The sequence below is a fragment of the Macaca thibetana genome, chromosome 20, assembly GCF_024542745.1.
Source record: "Macaca thibetana thibetana isolate TM-01 chromosome 20, ASM2454274v1, whole genome shotgun sequence".
NCBI lineage: Eukaryota > Metazoa > Chordata > Mammalia > Primates > Cercopithecidae > Macaca > Macaca thibetana.
The window spans coordinates 37,689,953-37,709,526 of NC_065597.1; the positions used below are offsets into that span (position 1 = coordinate 37,689,953).

At 54.5% G+C, this 19,574-nt stretch overlaps 2 protein-coding genes across 2 annotated transcripts; one reads left to right on the top strand and one right to left on the bottom strand.

Moving 5' to 3' along the window:
• Positions 1-8,182: 8,182 nt before the first annotated feature.
• On the bottom strand, positions 8,183-12,214 carry LOC126944988 (uncharacterized). Its single transcript, XM_050774900.1, has 2 exons — positions 12,159-12,214; positions 8,183-9,257 (listed from the first exon to the last, which is right to left on the bottom strand). Exon 2 carries the CDS (start codon positions 9,074-9,076, stop codon positions 8,618-8,620), a length of 459 nt encoding a protein of 152 aa, XP_050630857.1. The 5' UTR covers positions 9,077-9,257; positions 12,159-12,214; the 3' UTR covers positions 8,183-8,617.
• Positions 10,924-14,512, top strand: IRX3 (iroquois homeobox 3). The gene is made up of 4 exons (XM_050774895.1): positions 10,924-12,034; positions 12,205-13,321; positions 13,504-13,570; positions 14,075-14,512. The coding sequence occupies exons 1-4, from the start codon at positions 11,768-11,770 to the stop codon at positions 14,127-14,129; spliced, it is 1,506 nt and encodes a 501-aa protein (XP_050630852.1). The 5' UTR covers positions 10,924-11,767; the 3' UTR covers positions 14,130-14,512.
• Positions 14,513-19,574: the final 5,062 nt, after the last annotated feature.

Consider the following 19,574-nt stretch of genomic DNA (forward strand, 5'->3'; position numbering starts at 1 on the left):
AATGAAATATCAGCAGAAGTAGCATGGGTCGCTTCCAAATAGAAACTTCAAGAGCCAGTCTGTGGTATGCCATGCCCTTTTGCCCTTGGTCATGGCATTCAGCAACACTCCAGATGGAAGCTATTCTGTCAGCCTGGATCCTGAAGTGCAGAAGGCATGGAGTAATGCCATAGCAAACAACATATAGACTGGGTGATTACCAGCCATGAAGATATGAGGCTTATTTGTTACTGCAGCAAAGCCCAGCCCAACCTGACTGATACAGCAATTAAATCACATCTAAAAAGAATTGTGAAATCATGCAAACAAAACATGTGGGAGTTAGCCCCAAGATGCCGTTTTGTAAACTCTGTCTTAGAAGAACAAAATTCTAGCTTAATAAATGAACTAACCTGGTCCTTCTATTCACGTTGCAAGCTGTGGGTTTGGGGAGTCTCTGCTCTATACTGTAATACCATGGCCTTGGTGCCAGCCATCAGCACACAAGGAGGTTTCCGGAGTTAGGCCTAGCTCCATGTCCTTGACACTGTTGAGCTTAGGGAGACAGTGAAATCGACATACTAAGCAGGAAGTTTGGGGCTGTCTTCTTTCTCCATCTGAGGTCTAAAGGAGCATGTGAGATTGGTAAGTAAGAAGGAGGCATCAGTCTGAAGGGCTGAATTTCATGACCTTGCTCTCTGCTTGAGAAGAAAGGACACAGATTCATAGACTCCTCCATGTAAGTTCAACAGGGCTTCCCACATCACCTCTCCAGGTCTAGTGACATTAGCAAGTAAGTATCAACATGCAGACTGAGTACAGAACCACCAGACACAGGAAGCTCAGTCCCTACCACAGGGCCTTTGCATCTGCTGCATCTTCTGTTTAGAATAACACCATGCAGTAGAAATATAATATGAGCCATAAATGTAAAAATTTGCTCATATTTCATTGGCCAAAATCTTCTAGTTCCCACATTTAGAAAAGTAAAATAAATATTAATAGCCTACTTTATTTAACCCAATATATCCAGATGGCCCCTCTCCTTGAGGCTAGGACCCATGTCTTGTTCCTCTTTGCATCCTCCTCCCTTGTTCACCCCAAAGAGTGACATTCAATAGATGACTCATTTAATACTGTTTGGATGTTTGTCCCCACCAAATCTCACGTTGAAATGTAATCCCCAGTGTCAGAAGTGGGGCCTGGCGGATGGCGTTTGGGTCATAGGGGTGGATCCCTCATGAATGGCTTGGTGCCATCCTTGTGGTAATGAATGAGTTCTCACTCTACGAGTTCACACGAGATCTGGTTGTTTAAAAGAGCCAGGGGCCAGGCACAGTGGCTCATGCCTGTAATCTCAACACTTTGGGAGGCCGAGGTGGGTGGAACACCTGAGGTCAGGAGTTTGAGACCAGCCCAGTCAACATGGTGAAACCCCGTCTCTACTAAAAATACAAAAAGCCAGGCATGGTGGCAGGCGCCTGTAATCCCAGCTACTTGGGAGGCTGAGGCAGGAGAATTGCTTGAACCCAGGAGGCAGAGGTTGCAGTGAGGCGAGATCGTGCCATTGCACCCCAGCCTGGGCAACAAGAGTGAAACTCCATCTCAAAAAAAAAAAAAAAAAAAAAAAAAAAAAAAAAAAAAAAAACCCAAGAGCCTGGAACTTCCTCGCTTTACTGCTTTTTCTCTCACCCTCTGATGTGCTTGCTCCCCCTTTGCCTTCCACCATGATTGTAATCTTCCTGCAGCCCTCACCAGAAGCAGATGTTGATACCATGCTTTCTGGACAGTTTGTAGAACCATGAGCCAAGATAAACCTCATTTCTTGATAAATTACCCAGTCTCAGGTATTCCTTTATAGCAATGCAAGTAGACTAACTCATCATGCAATCATCTCCATGTGTAATCAATATTTTAAAATTAATTAAAAGAGGCCAGGTGCAGTGGCTTACATCTGTAATCCCAGCACTTTGGGAAGCCGAGGTGGATGGATCACTTGATGTCAGGAGTTCGAGACCAGCCTGGCCAACATGGTGAAACCCTGTCTCTACTAAAAATACAAAAATTAGCTGGGCATGGTGGCGGGAGCCTGTAGTCCCAGCTACTCTACTCAGGAGACTGAGGCAGGAGAATTGCTTGAACCTGGGAGGTGGATGGTGCAGTGAGCCAAGATCATGCCACTGCACTCCAGCCTGGGCAACAGAGCAAGGTTCTGTCTCAAAAAAAAATAAAATAAAATAAAATAAAGATATTTTACATTATTTCTGTTCTTCGCAAGCCTTTGAAATCTGGTGTGTATTTTACATGTTCGGCCTATCTCAGTTTGGACCAGTTGCATTTCAAGGGCTCCATGGCCACATATGGCTAGTGGCTACTGCATTGGACATAGCAACTCTAAAATACACTTCCCCCAGGTTATCTGTGACTTGTTCCACTTCCACTAAATTGTTACCTCCTCACAAATGCCTCCTGTGATTGTACCATTTATCTAAAGCCACAGCCCTCCTGCCTCTTCTCACGTCACCTCGGACATTTGTTTCCCAGAGCTGCTATAAGAAATTACCACAAACTGGGTGGCTTCAAACAACAGAGGTTTACCCCATCTCTACTAAAAAAAATACAAAAAACTAGCCGGGCGTGGTGGCAGGCGCCTGTAGTCCCAGTTACTCGAGAGGCTGAGGCAGGAGAATGGCGTAAACCCGGGAGGCGGAGCTTGCAGTGAGTTGAGATCCGGCCACCGTACTCCAGCCTGGGCGATAGATAGAGCGAGACTCCGCCTCAAAAAACAAACAAACAAAACAAAAACAAAAACAAAAAAACAAAACAAGAAACAGAGGTTTACTCTCTTGCAGTTCTGGAGGCTAGAATCTGAAATCAAGGTATCGACAGTGCGCTGGTCCTTCTGAAGTCGCTAGGGGAGAAGCCTTTCTCACCCCCTCTCAGTTTCTGGGGGCTGCCAGCAACCCCTTGCATTCCTTGGATTATAGCCGTATCACTCCAATCTCTGCCTCTGTCTTCAGGTGGTTGTCTTCTCCCTTGGGTCACAGTGTCTGTATCTTTTCTCTTCTTAGAAGGACACTAGTCGTATTGGATTAAGAGTCCACCTCACTCAAGCACGAGATGAAACTTCAGCATCAGCAATGGCCATGTTTTCAAATCAGATCACACCCTGAGGTTCTGGGAAGGACTTGAATCTGGGAAGGACACTATCCAAGCCAGTACACTGCGTGTTATTGTTTGTTTTGTAGAATGTAACGCTCTCTTCAGCTGTCCTGTGTGTGTCCCTTTTCAGTATCTGATTACCCCACTAAAATCTAAGCTCCATTAAAACAAGGTGCTTCTCTAATTCACCACTCTATCCCCAGCACTTAGCACTGCTCCTGGCACGTGGAAGGCACTCTGTAAATACATGTTGCGAAGAAAAAAGAAGAGGGGTAGAAAAGAAGGGAAATTGCAGATTTTCTGGCTTGACATGTTTAAGATGGTGATTGGGACTCAAGGGAGGGCTGAGCCTAAGTTGGGGTGAATCAAGAAAAAGTTGGGGCTTCCTCCTAACTCCTGTTGCAGGATCTTTCTTCCCATTCTTTTCCCAGGAGCTTGAGAACAGGCCCAGCTGTGATACCTGGATAGTCTCAGGGGAGTCAGAACTATTCATCTCTGTCACTCTGTCATCTCTGTCACTTAGACACCTGCCCTCACCCTTACCCCACCATGGCAAAGCAGCTGCCCAGCTAACCAGGAGCATGACAGAGAGAAGAGTCACTTGCCATGTTGACTCTTGCATGTGCTATGTCCCTCACACTGGAGGACAGTGTCTACTTGCAACGGTGTCCCATTATCACAACTGATGATACAAAATAGGGCTAACAAACTCAGCTGCCTGAAAGCAATTGAGAGACGTGGGCCAGATGGGGACTGGAGCAAACTAGAGTGTGTCCAGATAGAAGGGCAGCAGCTATGAACTCTAGGTATTTGTTCTCATAAAGAAGTCTTGTATTTCTTAGCCTTCCAATTTTTTAAACAAACCCGGAGGCCTGGATTTTTAAATGAAATCACCTAATTAGCAAGTGCTAGCAAGCAATTCAATCAAAAAGGGGGGAGGGAGGGAAAGGCCACTATGGAGGCCGAACCAAAAATAAAAAAAAGAGATTGTGATCAGAGGCAACCACTGATTCACAACCGCTGGTGTGCTGCAATCCCTCAGTTTGTCTTTAAGAATCTGCAATTTCCAAACAGTGTAAATGAGAACAAGGCAGAACTCTGGTGCGTCGACTCATACGGATAAGCTGAACGAAAACAACAAAGTCAAGAAACAGTTCCAGACATCCAGAGTTAGGCCTAAGCAAACTAGAACACCTTCTTCCTCTCCCTCAACCTAGCCGCTAGCAGGGATAATGGATCCTTGACCCCAGTTGTATTTCTGCCCAAATCTTCCCCAATATTTGTGGGAAGTGTAAAGATTCAGGGGGACGCAAAGTTGGGCAGCCTGATTGCCCCTTTCCTTCAGTCAAATCAGGGACTAGTCTTTTAGCATCTTTCCCCCAAACTCTCAGCATTACCTCCCGAAGCCCACAAAAGGACTGCTCTCCCTCCCAAAGGGATCATAGTTAAAAATACCAGACAGTATTCTAGCCTGGGCTTTGCAAAACTCTCTAAGCCTCAGCTTCCCCATCTCTAAGATTAGGGTTAGGTCATAACCCAATTTTGTGCAAATTTTGTCTAAAATTTGTGCACATGAGAGAAAGGTGCTGTTCCTCCAGTGTGGCCCCAAGCCAAGGTACACATATTGGTGCACACAGAAGGGCTAGACTTCACACCCTTTTTGCCCCTCAGTGCCCTTGTTCAGTGAACATCCTGTACTACCACACATGGCCACCCTGGATAGCCTCTCACTTGCAGACTTATAGTGAGAATTAAATATGACACTGTTTGAAAATGCTTAACACAATTATGTGGTAAATAACAATAAATCAACGTTACGTTTTTAATCTTTTTTTTTTTTTAGATGAAGTCTCGCTGTTGCCCCCCAGGCTGCAGTGCAATGACGCAATCTCAGCTCACTGCAACCTCCACATCCCCAGCTCAAGCAATTCTCCTCCTGAGAAGCTGGGATTACAGGCACCTGCCACCATGTCCAGCTAATTTTTGTATTTTTAGTAGAGATGGGGTTTCACCATGTTGGCCAGGCTGGTCTCGAACTCCTGACCTCAGGTGATGCACCTGCCTCGGCCTCCCAAAGTGCTGGGATTACAGGTGTGAGCCACCGTGTGCCCGGCCTAATCTTAATGTTTTTATATGCTCCTCAACCGTCCTAAAACAGTCCAGCTCTTGAGGTTCTCAACATTATTTTAGGTAGGGTGCAGTCTGGGGTCAGAGAATTAAATTAACATTGAATTAAATGAACATTGAATAGTGAGAAACACTCTCTTTTCAATTGTCTCATTTCTTCTGAGAAAGATTCAGTATTTAACACTTCCAACACTCTCTAATGACACACACACACACACCCCTGAGCCTCTAGGAGTCTTTCCAAGCCAGTAAAAAGGCTAAAATGTATTAACACTGCTTGGTTTTAGCTGTGTTTATCTTTTACCATTTCCTTTTCTGGTGAGTAACAGCTACTTTTCAATTTACAGTGGTAGTATCAGGTTTTCTTTCCAAAAATATGTACTTTGGTTTTAAAAATGAGTCAATTTATGGAAAAATGTTAAGTAAATAATAAAGGTGGTAGCAAGAAGCTTGAAGTTTGGGAAACTCGACACCAGACAATTCCAGACAAGGCCAGACCTTGATGTTCTCAATTCCCAGCAAGGCTCACGTCGATTCCCCACGAGCTCAACTCAGAGTTTGCTCCTCGAAGCTCCTGACTTTCATAAACCTTCAGCTTAGTGAAAGGCGTGCCTGGGTCACGCCTCCTGAGCGCCTTGGACCTTACCAGGAAGGGGCAGTCAGTCCCTCCTGAATGACTGAAGTGGGCTCTGCCCTGGCTGAGCCCAGGCAGGACCGGAGTCCTGACAGCCGAAAGGCCTGCGTACAACCTCCCCTGGCCAAGCGATGCCAAGGCGCCCTCCAAAATTAACGAGGAGTGAGCGGAGCAGGGTACACAATGTGGTTGTGTTTGATCCCGCGACGTGTCACTTGGAATCTCAATTTATTGCCAATAGACGACGTTGTCAGGCACTAATTTTCTCGTGGCGCTCCATCACAGGCCTCTCAACACCAGGGGAGGGGCTCAGAGGCTGGTGGGCAGGGGGGCTCAGAGGAGCCGTCGCGAGCCAGCCAGGGGTTCCTGTAACGAGGCTTTAATGAGGGGAGCGCGCCGGCCTTTGTCGAGAAACCGGAGGAGGAGGCGGCGGCTGGGTCAGGAGCTCGGCAAGGTCGCTTCCTCCCCCGGCCCCGAGAGCCCGGGAATCCGGAGAGGGTCAGCGGCGGCCGCCAGGCCGGGTGCCTACTGAGGGGCTGTCCTGGGCCCGCACCACCCTCGCCCACTCCGAACTGCGAACTGCAGCAGGAAACACAACATTTCCAAGCAACAATGCAAACGCGCTCATTACCATCTTCTCAATATGCATGAAGAAAATGCACAGCGCTGGCCGAGCCCCCTCACACCGCTCTGGCCTCGGCGTCCAATAAGGCGACAAATTCATCTCCCAGGATGAATGAGGAGGGGGCGCCGGGGAGGCAGATCCACGTGGGGGAGGGGACGGATCCCGGAGAGGGAGAGAAGAAGAGAGAATATTTACGGAGAGGAGAACCTGAGAGACAGAACAAGAAATCCAAGGAGGAAATAGGAGAGGATCCAGATGGAAGTGGGGAGGAAAGAAAGAAAATTAAAAACGAGAACTGCGGATGGGGGAAAGGGACACAGTCACAGACGCAAGGAGAGGAAAAAAGAGACATTAAGAAGGGGGTGAAGGAGGGAGCAGAAGGGAGAAAAGTGAACTGAAAAGTGGTCCAGGGCAAAGGCATAAAAACAGCACAGTGAGGGAGCGGAGGAAAGAGAAGAAAAGTGAATGATCTAGAAATCGAAGATAGAGGAAATGGGAAGGACAGACGGAAGGAAAGAGAAAACCAAAGGCACGGGGGAGGGGGCTGCTCAAGTCAGGTGGAAAACGGCTGATCCGGAAGAGGTAAAAGAAAAGAAAATCATTCCCGCGGAGGGCCAGGATCTTCCAGCCAGGTCACTCAGGGTGCTGCGCCTCTCGGGCCGCTGACAGACGCAGGGAAGTGAGCCGGGTCGCAGGAGGCGCAGGGGCGGAGCGGGGGACCTAAGAGCCCACAGCCTTCACGCCCCACCTTGGGCATTCCGACTCGCTCCCGGGTGCCCAGCCCTGGCCCGGGGCCCACCCTGCGCGTCGCGGCCAGCCACCGCTGTTGCACCATTCCGGCCGGCGGCCTCTCCCGCGCCGAGAGCGAAGTTGGCAAAGTTTACCCCTAAGTTTCCCCGTCGCTTCTCCGGACCCAAGAAGGGCCTCCAAGTCCCTGGTGGCCGGTGGGGAGCGGCAGCACGCTCCGGAGAGCTCTGGAGGCCCCCGGTCCGCGTCTCCTGGGATGCTCGGAGTCCGGATTCCTGGCCAAATACGAATTCCACCCTGTGCGGACGCCAGGCCATGCTCTCAGGAGTCCGCCGCTGCTAATAGCGGAGAAAGAGAACGCGAAAGTGAGAGAGAGGGAGAGAGAGAGAAGGAAAAAAAATATTCTCAGCTCAATTTAAGTCTCATGGAAAGGGCTTACAACTGTAATTAAATCATTAAATTCTTGTCTACGCTTCACAGAGCGGAGAGAAATTAACTTCCCACCAACCTCATTTTCTATTTGAACATGAAATAATGATTTTCTGCCCGTCTAATTACAAAGCCAACATCTGATCAAGCCAGCATCCAGAGGGGATTATCGCATGCACGAGTATTAGACCTCATTACCAGCTTGAGTGCAAAATTATTACATCTTGTAATTGGATGGTGAGATTTATATACAGATCGGCCCGGTTTCTGTAAGATTGTAATTACAAGCTTCGTTGGTTAGCTACTTATCAGAACTTTGCAGGAAAACAAAACAAATGACTGAGGAAAACGAGCATTTCATTAACCTGTAACCCGAGCGCGAGGGGGAGGGAACGGTAGGAGCGCGCGCCGCAGCGTCTGCAGGAAGCTCAGAGATCGCGGGTTGGCACCGCAGCCCAGGGACTCAGGGCCTGGGAGGGATGGATAGAAGATGGGCCGGGGCTGGGAGTCCCAGGGCTGCAGCGGCTGCCCTTGACCGGGACGCGTGAGCACCGTGAGGCTGGGTAAGGAGGGGGCAGGAAGCGGGCCTGGTGACTCAGCTCTTGTGAAGTGCGCGGCGCAGCCCACAGAGCCTGGCGGGCCGCGGACTCGTGGCACTCGTCGGGCAGCGGCTCCTGGTGCGCAACCAGCGCACGCGCGCCAAGTGCATGCGATGGACAGACACCCTCTCTGAACACTCCCCGCTCCCTGGGCAGCATTGAGAAGGCCTGCAGTGAGTCTCCAAAGCGCTTTGTGCGCTAGGAATGTTGAAAGAAGGCAAGATGATGGAGAAGCTTCTGCGTGAAGCGCGTTCGTGCGCGCGACTTTCCCAAATCTACTTCCATGCACCTGCTTTTCTTCCCTATGCGAGCGTGTCACTCTGACCATTTAATCTGTTGGATTAAAAATCCCTGGAAAAGGTTCAGCTGCCCTCGGACCCTCGAATTCAGCCCACAGCCGGGCTCCACTGGCCCAGTCGAGTTGGCGGACCAGCGCCACGTTGGACGCTGCTGCCTGGGACGCTGAGTCTCGACGTGGCGCGCAGATGGCCCGGACAGACCAGGGCTGTTCTCAGTTGGAAAGTAGGGTAGCCAGGAGGCCGCTTCTGCTCGAGGCCTGGGGAGCCTGGAGGGATCTAATATGCGAGGTTCTTGGGTCCGCGTCTGGGTCTGGAGGCTCACTCCCTGGGCTGTGGGCGTCCCCCATCCCCCAGCCAGCGTGACTGAGTCCCTAAGAGCCGCCTGGCCCTTCCCTGGCCTCTTTCTCGCCGCCCGCAGTCCGACGCAGCCAGGTCGATAGCTGGTTAATGCGGAAGGAGCATCTCCGAGGCTCATTATTGTTTTTTCTTTTCCTTCTGAAAAAAGCTGAATTAAATATCGGGAGTCTCACTCGATCACTTACAGCGTAGCCCTATTCCCCCCACCTCAGAATCTCGCTCGGCTCCCCCCTGGTCTGGTGCCACCACTTTGTACAAACACTATGACTTCAGGGCCGTCGAGGCTCAAGGTCTGACACCTAGGAAATATCCCGGAAAATAACGTTACTCTCAATTTTGTAATCCCAAGTTTCTTCGCGTGAAAGTTAGCCCAACATTCCCTATGCTACTCTCTGAGAGGTATAACGGGAAACGAAATCAGGCGTCGAGGAGGTATTTCAAAGTCAGGGCGGCCCCTGATGACGCCTCCTTCGGCTAGGCTCCTGAGAAGGCACCAGGCTCTCCGACACCAGGCTGAGGCGGGAGGGAAGGTGATAGGGAAACTGCTCAGATGCAGTCTGGGAGTACCCCACTTTCCCTCATTGCCGCCAAACCTGGTCCTCCTCAAACTTTCCCAAGCTTCCTCCCCGCCCCCGCCCCGCCCCCGCAGGGTTTTTGGCATTCACACCTACTAGGGCCGCGGGCCTGTGCCAAGACCCCCGGAAAGAGGTGGGAAGTGGGAGGTGGGCGGTGGGGGTGGGATCAAAACTGGGTGTCTGCCGTAGTGGTGGAAGCATCTTTCATTCCAGAGCTGGGCTCCCCAGAGCTGTGCTCCCCAGAGCTGTGATCAGAGACAGCCGGGGCCGAGACCCTCTGATCTCCTCTAATCCTGCCACTCTGGTGGAATTCGAATTCGATTCCTGGATCCATCCATGCAAGGTGACGGTTTCCGCCTCCGAGCTGGGGCTGGCCACTCCACGGCAGAGTTGCCACCCCCGTTTTGTCTCCGGGGCGTGCCCACTGCAGGCCTGGCTGGCTTGTGGGTCGCCGCCGCGGCCTAAAGCTCTGAGCCCCCAGCCGCGGCAATGCTGGGAATTTCAATGCTGCTGACGACTGCACGCCCTAATCCGTGAAGGTGGGCGCCCGATCCTGGGATTTCAAGTTTGATTCAGGAAATATCCCATCATTAAACCAAAACTCTTGCCTTCCATCCCCACCGGAGGCGGTGGGAGGATCCTTGTAGAGAGAAAAGAGGTTCGCGCCGGGACCGGGAGAAGGGGTAGGGGTCGCGCAAGGAAAGATCTCTACACACGAAAACGCCAATATAGAAACTTCTCGAAGAGCTCTCCAAAAGTTCCTAGGGCCTCCGTGGCCCGGTGCCCTGCTCCTCCCCCATTCCCAGCCGCCTGGGGCGCAGGCCTGCTTCACCGATATGTGGCGGCTCCCCACCCTTCCAGCGCCCCCGGATTGCCACCCTTCAGCCCCTGGAGCCAGCCCGCCATTTTTAGTAAGGGATTCGCACGCGGACCCGGGGGCGGCGTTAAGTGGCTAATCTCAGGGTTTTGTCCTCCTGGATGGGGGGCTGCCTCGCCCCCGCAGGGCAGCGAAGGGGCCTCTGAAGACGATATTAGGACGCACTCCCTCGCTCCCCACCCCCACGCCGGCTGCTAGCTCCCTCCCTACGCTGCTGAAAGTGGCCAGGAGTCCAGAGGTGCGAGCTGCAAAAGGGGCTCGGGCACAGGGGGGCCCCCGGAGCCAGCCTCGGCCACGGTCCCGCGCCTCGGCCTGGGAACAGGCTTGGAGGGGCGGGAGGCGGGAGGGGCGAGCTGACCCTGCACTCACCCAGTCCCCGCGCCTCTCGCTCCCCCGCCCGTCGCGGGCAGGAGGGGGCGGGCAGGGACTCGCGGCGCTCCGGCTCCCGCCCCTGCCCCGCCCCGCCCTGCGCGCGGAATCCGCGGGGGTGGGCGGCCTCGCCCGTAAGGCGCCCAGGCGATTGGCGACTCGGGGAAGAGACGCGGGGAAAAGTCGAATAAGAGGGCGCGACGTCAGACCCGAGATTTGGGGAAGGGCGAGGGAGGGGGTGGAAGGGCGGGGATGGACACACAGACACGGACACACACCCCCCGCGCGGCACCCTAAGTGTCCACAACTTTTGGCTGCCTTACTTAGCCCAGGGTGCAGAGGCTGGAAAGGTTGGGGGAAGTATCGTGTGAGTAAAGAGAGAGATTTAAAGAATAGAAGTAGTGAGAGAGGAAAAAGTGAAGGGAACGGACCGGAGAGCAAAAGCCATCGTGAGAAAGGGAAAGGGAAGGGGAGAGGAGAAAGGAGAGTTTCATAGCGTCCAGGGCAGTGCAGGAGCCCGAAGGAGCGGAAGCGATCCTGGGGGGAAGAGGAGTGCGGGGAGGGGAGGGGAGGGGAGAGGAAGGGCGAGGAGGGGGAGTGAAAACTAGAGGAGGGAGAAGGAAGCGAGGCGCGACACTGCTGGGGAGAGGAGGGCAGTGAGGAGCGAGGCGCGGGCAGAGGCAGCTCCGGCGGCCGAGAGGAGGGAGTGCGGCGCAGAGAGGAGGGGCTTGCGCCCTGTAGAAATGTCAATCAGAGCCCGGAGCCCCGGGAATCTCCGCCAATCTGTTCGGACCTGACCTGGCTCCTCGCCGCCGCCGTCGCCGCCGCGGAGCAGATCAATAGGCGAACGCGGAGCACAGCGCAGCGCCGGCGGCAGCGCGGCCCCAAGCCCGGCCCAGCTCCCGATGCGCGCCGGAGCCCGCGGGCGGCGCTGAGCTGGGCGGCCCGGGGGCCGGGCCCCCTCTCCGTCCGTGCCCCGCGGGCCACCATGTCCTTCCCCCAGCTGGGATACCAATACATCCGCCCGCTTTACCCGTCCGAGCGTCCGGGGGCCGCTGGCGGCAGCGGCGGCAGTGCGGGGGCCCGGGGCGGCCCGGGTGCCGGAGCCTCAGAGTTGGCCGCCTCGGGGTCCCTGTCCAACGTGCTCTCGTCCGTGTACGGGGCGCCCTACGCCGCGGCCGCGGCGGCCGCCGCCGCCCAAGGCTACGGCGCCTTCCTGCCCTACGCCGCGGAGCTGCCCATCTTCCCACAGCTGGTAAGAGCCCGCGGAGCCAGGGAAGGAGGGGTTGGCGCTGGGGCGCAGGGCGAGCTGAGCGCGCGGGGTTCGGACTAGAGGGGTGCAGGCCAGGAGGGGGGAGGCAGCGACGGCTGGGGCTCACCCGCGCTCCCTCCGCGCGTGTTCCTTCCTTCTCCATGTGCCTACAGGGCGCGCAGTATGAGCTGAAGGACAGCCCCGGGGTGCAGCATCCGGCCGCGGCTGCCGCGTTTCCGCACCCGCACCCCGCCTTCTACCCGTATGGCCAGTATCAATTCGGGGACCCGTCCCGTCCCAAGAACGCCACCAGGGAGAGCACCAGCACGCTCAAGGCCTGGCTCAACGAGCACCGCAAGAACCCCTACCCCACCAAGGGCGAGAAGATCATGCTGGCCATCATCACCAAGATGACCCTCACCCAGGTGTCCACCTGGTTCGCCAACGCGCGCCGGCGCCTCAAGAAGGAGAATAAGATGACTTGGGCGCCTCGCAGCCGCACTGACGAGGAGGGAAACGCTTATGGGAGCGAGCGCGAGGAGGAAGACGAAGAGGAGGACGAGGAGGATGGCAAACGCGAGCTAGAGCTGGAGGAGGAGGAGCTCGGGGGGGAGGAGGAGGACACGGGGGGCGAGGGCCTGGCGGACGACGACGAGGACGAGGAGATCGATTTGGAGAACTTAGACGGCGCGGCCGCCGGGCCTGAGCTGTCCCTGGCTGGGGCGGCGCGCAGGGATGGCGACCTCGGCCTGGGACCCATTTCGGACTCCAAAAATAGCGACTCAGAAGACAGCTCTGAGGGCTTGGAGGACCGGCCACTACCGGTCCTGAGTCTGGCTTCAGCGCCGCCACCGGTGGCCGTGTCCTCACCGTCTCCGCCCTCGCCCCCCGTGGGCCTGGACCCCTGCGCTCCCGCACCAATCCCCGCCTCCGCCCTGCAGAAGCCCAAGATCTGGTCCCTCGCGGAGACTGCCACAAGCCCGGACAACCCGCGCCGCTCGCCTCCCGGCGCGGGGGGGTCTCCACCGGGGGCAGCGGTCGCGCCTCCCGCCCTGCAGCTCTCTCCGGCCGCCGCCGCCGCCGCCGCTCACAGACTGGTCTCAGCGCCGCTGGGCAAGTTCCCGGCTTGGACCAACCGGCCGTTTCCAGGCCCGCCGCCCGGTCCCCGCCCGCACCCGCTCTCCCTGCTGGGCTCGGCCCCTCCGCACCTGCTGGGACTTCCCGGAGCCGCGGGCCACCCGGCTGCCGCCGCCGCCTTCGCTCGGCCCGCGGAGCCCGAAGGCGGAACAGGTGACTGCTGAGCGCTGGACGCGGAGCGGGGACGGGCTCTGCGGATAGTGCCGGAGCTGGCCGGGAGGGGCAGGGTCCGGGAGGCGCAGGGCGCGTCCCTCTCCGCTCCTGCTTTCTGCGGCCCTGGGCGCCGGAACCGAGCGCTCTAAAGGCCCTCCTTTTTCTTCCCCCGCTTCCCTTAGATCGCTGTAGTGCCTTGGAAGTGGAGAAAAAGTTACTCAAGACAGCTTTCCAGCCCGTGCCCAGGCGGTAAGACCCCGAGGTTGGGGGGCTAGGGGGACTGACTGGAGGGGAAAGGAGAGAACGTGGAGCACCACGCACGGCCTTTTGCCCGGGAATAGCATGGAACCCTGCTGGGACGCATTTTGTAAAAGGGGACGAAAGTCACTTCTTCGGTCGCCCCTGTAGGCCCTGCGACAGCTCTCCAGGTCCAGCCCAGGCACCCCAGGCGCGGCCGGTGGGTACAGCGCCTGTACCTTCTAGGGGAAGCCTTGCGTGGCTGGGCCCACAGGCCACTGGGGCGGGTGGCGGCTCTCTGATGCTCACCTCTTTCCAGCCTCAGACCTCGGGTCCTGACGCCTCGTGCCCACCCTACAGTTAAACCCCCAACACACACATCTACAACTGGACATAATTTTACATTGCGACACCTTCCTGACTCTCGGCCCCAACCCAAGTAGGATCTCCCGGCCCTAGGCCGCCTCTGCGCTCCTGAATCTCACCTTTTTTGCTATTACTGTCTCTCTCTTCCAGGCCCCAGAACCATCTGGACGCCGCCCTGGTCTTATCGGCTCTCTCCTCATCCTAGTTCTTTAAAAAACAAAACAAAACAAAACAAAAACTTTTTTTAATCGTTGTAATAATTGTAAAAAAAAATCGCTCTGTATAGTTACAACTTGTAAGCATGTCAGTGTATAAATACCTAAAAGCAAAACTAAAAAAAAGAAAGAAAAAAGAAATAAAACCAGTCCTCCTCAGCCCTCCCCAAGTCGCTTCTGTGGCACCCCGCATTCGCTGTGAGGTTTGTTTGTTCGGTTGATTTTGGGGGGTGGAGTTTCAGTGAGAATAAACGTGTCTGCCTTTGTGTGTGTGTGTATATATACAGAGAAATGTACATATGTGTGAACCAAATTGTACGAGAAAGTATCTATTTTTGGCTAAATAAATGAGCTGCTGCCACTTTGACTATAACCCGCCTGTCTGCCCCCTCGACGGATCTGTTTGGTGTTTTTTTGTTTTGGGGGTTTTTTCTCCCTTTGGTTGTTTGAAGAATTCGCGGGAAAGGACGAGAGACGAATCAGGACCGAGTAGTCAAACGACAGCAATAGCTGAGGGGGCGCAGAAGTGGCGGGGCTGGGGGCGCCGCAGCAGGAGAAGTGGCTGGAAAAGCACCTGGGGCGGCGGAGAGAACGGGAGCAGGAGACAGGTGGGAGACCCCGACAAGATTCTTTGCTAAGAGCCAGGAATCTGGGCCCGACCCACAGTTCTACGGGAGCAACCGCGGTGGCTTGGATCCTTCTCTGGCGACCTTGCCAAAAGATTTAGAGAAGAGTCTGGACACAACGGGGTTAGCCTGCGCGGGTGGTGGGGGCGTGTTCTCATCACTCCCCCCCGCCCCGCCCCCGTCCCCATTCTTTGATCGACACAATTGAGGCTTTCTCAGAGTTACCTATAAGAGGTTGTGCGAGCCCAGATTCCATCCTCCTTCCAAGCCGGTTGCACCCCTTCTGTCTTTATAAATGCCAGGGTGTGGGGTGACGGTGGAGGCAGATATGGAGAAGAGGGGAGCCTAGGGGTACATATCAACCCTCTAGATGATGTGTGACTGCCCAGCTCTAGTTGAGAGTTGGAGCCCGGGTCCTGGCAGCATCTGTGCGTCTTGGCACCCTGGTGGGTTTTCCCACGTGCCCTAGAAGAGGCATCCTGCTAAAGTCCCGGCGCAGGGGTTGCGGGGGTGTCAGACCCGCAGCACCTTTCCAGCCGGGATTCCGGCTCCAGGCGGGCCTGGGGTGGGCGGGCCGGGGGAGGCAGCTGGGAAATTTGGGGCTGGAGCTCCCTCTACAGGACAAAGGGGACGCTCGGCGCCTCGCCTCCCTGGCCTTTCCACCCTGCCGCGCGCCGCGCCCCCTCCGCACCCTCTTTTTCCTCTCGCAGTCAGCCAGCCAGCCTGGCCCAAGTTTGACTTGAAGAAGCTGTAGGGAGTGTTTGGGCGAGTGACACCTCGGGGTAAGAAGGAGAGACACATTTTTTTTGCCCCCTCCCCACGTTACTAAAGGTACGGTGTGGCCAGATGCGGGGTGTTTGACCCTCACAGTGGCGCGGTGTGGCCAGATGCGGGGTGTTTGACCCTCAGGGTGGCGCGTGTGACTATCTCCCGCGTTCCAGGGAGGTATGGGAAGCGCGCACATTCCCCGAAGCCACGGAACAAGACACGGCTCAACATTGCACAACTTCGAGACCCGGCGGTAGCAGAGCGGAGCCCGACAGGACTGGGCCGTGCGGGCCCAGCCGTCAGCGCCGCGCCTCGGGAGTCCCTTCCGCGAAGGGGGCGATCAAGGTGCAGCGGCGCCCCATGGGCGAGTGGGGAGGGGGCTGTGTCGGCCTCTGTGTCACTCTGCGAGCGCACAGAGGGCTGGCGAACCGCTAGTGGACACCGGGCAAAGCCGCTCCTCCGCTGGCTTGCTCCTCCAGCCCCTTCCTCAGAGGCCAAAGAGACGTCTCCTCGGCTCCCCAGCGTTCCCTCTCTTTGTTAACGGTGTTTCTGGGGTTCAGGCTCCTTCCCAGTTCGTAAGCTCAGACTGAGGTTTTGCTCTGGCCCTGCTCACAGCGCCCCCAGACGTGGAGCCCGCTCATCCTCGCGGACTTGGAACTGAGGCCGGAACGCCAGGACCCGGGCAGCGACTGGTTAGCACATTGAATGACTTGACAAGGACAGCACTCCGACACCTCAACAGCTCAGGCCTCAGAAGCTTAACTGGCACCGACTCTGCTCCCACTTACCCCCTGTGAAACCCAAGGCAGACAATTCACTTCTCTGAGCCCTTATCTCCTCATCTACAAAATGGGAATAATGAGGGCAAAGAGGAAGAATGTCCAGGGCTGACACGAGGTAGGTGGGAAGAAGCAATCTTACTCTTTTTTTCTTTAATTTAGAGACAGGATCTCACTCTGTTGCCCAGGCTGGAGTATTGCCCAGCCTGTTGTCCAGGCTGGTGCAATCATAGCTCACTGCAACCTCAAACTTCTGGGCTCAAATCATCCTCCTATGTCAGCCTTCTACTCACTAGAACTACAGGCACACACCACCACACCCTGCTATTTTTTTATTTTTGTAGAGACAGTTGCTCAGGCTGATCTTCAACTCCTGGCCTCAAGCAATCCTCCCACCTCAGCCTCCCAAAGCACTGGGAGTACAGGCTTGATCCTCAGCACCTGGTCATTTTACTATTAAAATTACATTTCAGAATCTCCAACTTCGCTTTTTAAACTCCCAGCAGTATTACACTCCACCCCTTTCATTAGCAACAAAAGTGAGGTGTCTGCATTCAGGCATCCCAGGATCCTTTGCAACTCCAGCTCAGCTAAGCAAGAGAGGAAACTTCCCAGGCAGGGGCACAGCAGAGAGGGGGCTGTGATCATGGAGGTGACAGCAGAAGTTAGGTGGCCTCTTTACACTGAACACCACCCAAGAGGAGGCAGGGGATCTGCTCACAGCCAGATGGGTATGGAGAAGCAGGTGGGGCTTGAAGATGCCTGAGTGCAGGTCTCTAGGTCTTTCTCTGGTGGAGACCCCAGAGTAAAGTCAGCTTCTCAGGCCACATCCCAGGGATAATGGTCCTTGCATGAGCCACTTTCTGTCCCCACTGAAAAATCAGTAGATTTAGGTACCAGAGGAGACTTGGCATAAACCTAGGAGCAGTTCCCATGCATCCGTATTTTCTCTTATCCCATAGAACACATGAGCCCTCAAGTGGTCCCAAGTTGACCCCAATAAGATAATCTAATCAAAACAGAAAAAGAGTCTCAGCTTCAGCTTCACAGCTGAAAGAGGGAAGAGGAGATAGTCCTTGTGGCGTCTTTCACTTGACTGAACTCCCATTTCTTCTCTTCCTCCCAGAACCTCCTCCCTAAGCCCTCCCCTCATCTCCCTCCTCTCAGGGGTCCCTGGAATGCCTCCATCCCTTATTGTCTGTCCTTAAAAATCTTAAAGGGAAACCAGGAGGGAGAGAAGGAGAGGGACTATGGGAATCTCATCCCTGGTCCTGATTAAGCTTCAATTAGAAATAAAATATGTCAATCACCCCTCCTGGAAGGGGTTCCTGCTGTCGGGGCTGGTTATGCAAAGCGCTCCAAGGTGTGTGGGGATAATCAATTAGGTCAGAGGAGGAGAAGTGTGGCACTGCTTCCCTCATTATCTGCGTGGAGCTGGGGAGCGGGGGAGCATCCCAGAGCCAGGGAGCCGGAGGAGAATGAAATTATCTCCCTAAGTGATTGTCCACCTCTGGGACCAGCATATTAATGGTTTCCAATTGAATTTCTCTCTAGGGGAATACAGGAAGGGGGAGGTGGGGTACAGCTAGAAAACAACATGGAAGGACCAGAGGGCAGGTGCAACAGAAGCCAATCACCTGTCCCAGGTGAGGAATGAGGACAGAACAGGGTCCCACGTACCAGGCGGGTGTTCTCTGAGCACCCAGAGGACAGCCGGGCTCAGAGACTCCACTGTCTCACCCCTGCCTGAGTTTTGCAAGGTCGGCCATAGGGATTGAATGCTTGGGTAAGAATTGGATGTCAGACATTTTCTGTTTTAGTTTTATTGGGAAGTTTTTGCTGGAGACTTGCTTTGGGCCTCATTGTTTGTATCCTTCTAGAAATGTCCTCCGTATCCTACAATTTCTGGTTGCAGCTACCCTTCACCCTCATTGAGTGAAAATGGACAATTGTTTGTAAAAATTGTGTCTGTGATGAACTAACACCAGCTTGAGTGGAGGCAGGGCTCATACTCTCTCTAGTCCCACTTTTGACATCCGTGCAATGGAGGGCTTGGATTAGATGAATTTATCCAAGCTTTCTTCCAAATCCGGTGTTGTCTAGGATTAGGCATAAAGGAAAGAACTGTGAATTCAAAGATAATTGTGGGGGTGAGGGGGCCCTTTGACCTCTCTGGATACTGCCTCTTGATCCTAATTCGCTGCTGTCCTTGGATTCAGCCAACTTGACCAATTAAAAATGCCCGTCTGGCGCCGTGGCTCATATCTGTAATCCCAGCACCTTGGGAGGCCGAGGCGGGCAGGTCACAAGGTCAAGAGATCGAGACCATCCTGGCCAAAATGGTGAAACCCTGTCTCTACTAAAAATACAAAAATTAGCTGGGCATGGTGGCACGCGCCTATAATTCCAGCTACTCTGGAGGCTGAGGTGGGAGAATCGCTTGAACCAGGGAGTCGGAGGTTGCAATGAGCCGAAATCGAGCCACTGCACTCCAGGCTGGTGACAGAGTGAGATTCTGTTTCAAACAAAAACAAAAACAAAAACATGCCCGTCTATTGTGTGACGAACCTAGCTTTGATGCAGTTGCCCCTCCCCTCTAAGGAGGCTCTCCAAAGGCCATCCCAATGGTCTGAATGGAAAACCACCACGAAGGCATCTCTTCTCGAGGTAAGGGCATGACTGGAAAGGGTCTTAAGAGTAGAGCAGTTGTCCTCAACCAGGCAATTGTGCTTTTCCCTTGCCCCCTCCCTGGGGACATTTGACAATGTCTGGAGTCATTTTTGATCATCAGAACTAGGGTAGGGGTGCTATTGGCATCTCATAGGTAGCGGTCAGGGGTGCTGCAGAACAATCCTCCACTACAAATTTCAGTACTGCTGAGGTTGAGAAACACAGAGCTGAAGCAGGGAGAGGTGTCTAAGGCAGCCACAGCAAGATTTTCTCCTGCAAGCCACAGCTTTGTTGAGAGAAACATTAAAACGGGGTGCTAAGCAGAGCGTTTTTGTTCTTTAACAACTTTTGGCCCTGGAACGGGGAAGTCAGGTGAGAGAGAAAGCAAACAGAAAACTGTGTGAGCCTGAGGAAAACAGAAGAGTCGGTTTCAACTCAGCCTGGTGCCCAGGGCCGGAGTGTCTGGAGGCAAAACCTTCTGGGGTGAAAGAGTGGGAGTCACCCCCAGTGAGATGTGTGTCTGGAAAGCTGGGGCCTGTCTCCCTTGAATCTTAATGTCAGGTGCAGGTTACTAGAAGATTCTAGCAGATGA

Excerpts from the sequence above, each read along its gene's own strand:
- LOC126944988 (XM_050774900.1), bottom strand. The coding sequence starts at position 9,076 with ATGAGCCTCGGAGATGCTCCTTCCGCATTAACCAGCTATCGACCTGGC.
- IRX3 (XM_050774895.1), top strand. The coding sequence starts at position 11,768 with ATGTCCTTCCCCCAGCTGGGATACCAATACATCCGCCCGCTTTACCCG. Across the intron at positions 13,322-13,503 it reads GGAGCCCGAAGGCGGAACAG|ATCGCTGTAGTGCCTTGGAA; the intron begins GTGACTGCTGAG and ends CGCTTCCCTTAG. Across the intron at positions 13,571-14,074 it reads TTCCAGCCCGTGCCCAGGCG|GCCCCAGAACCATCTGGACG; the intron begins GTAAGACCCCGA and ends TCTCTCTTCCAG.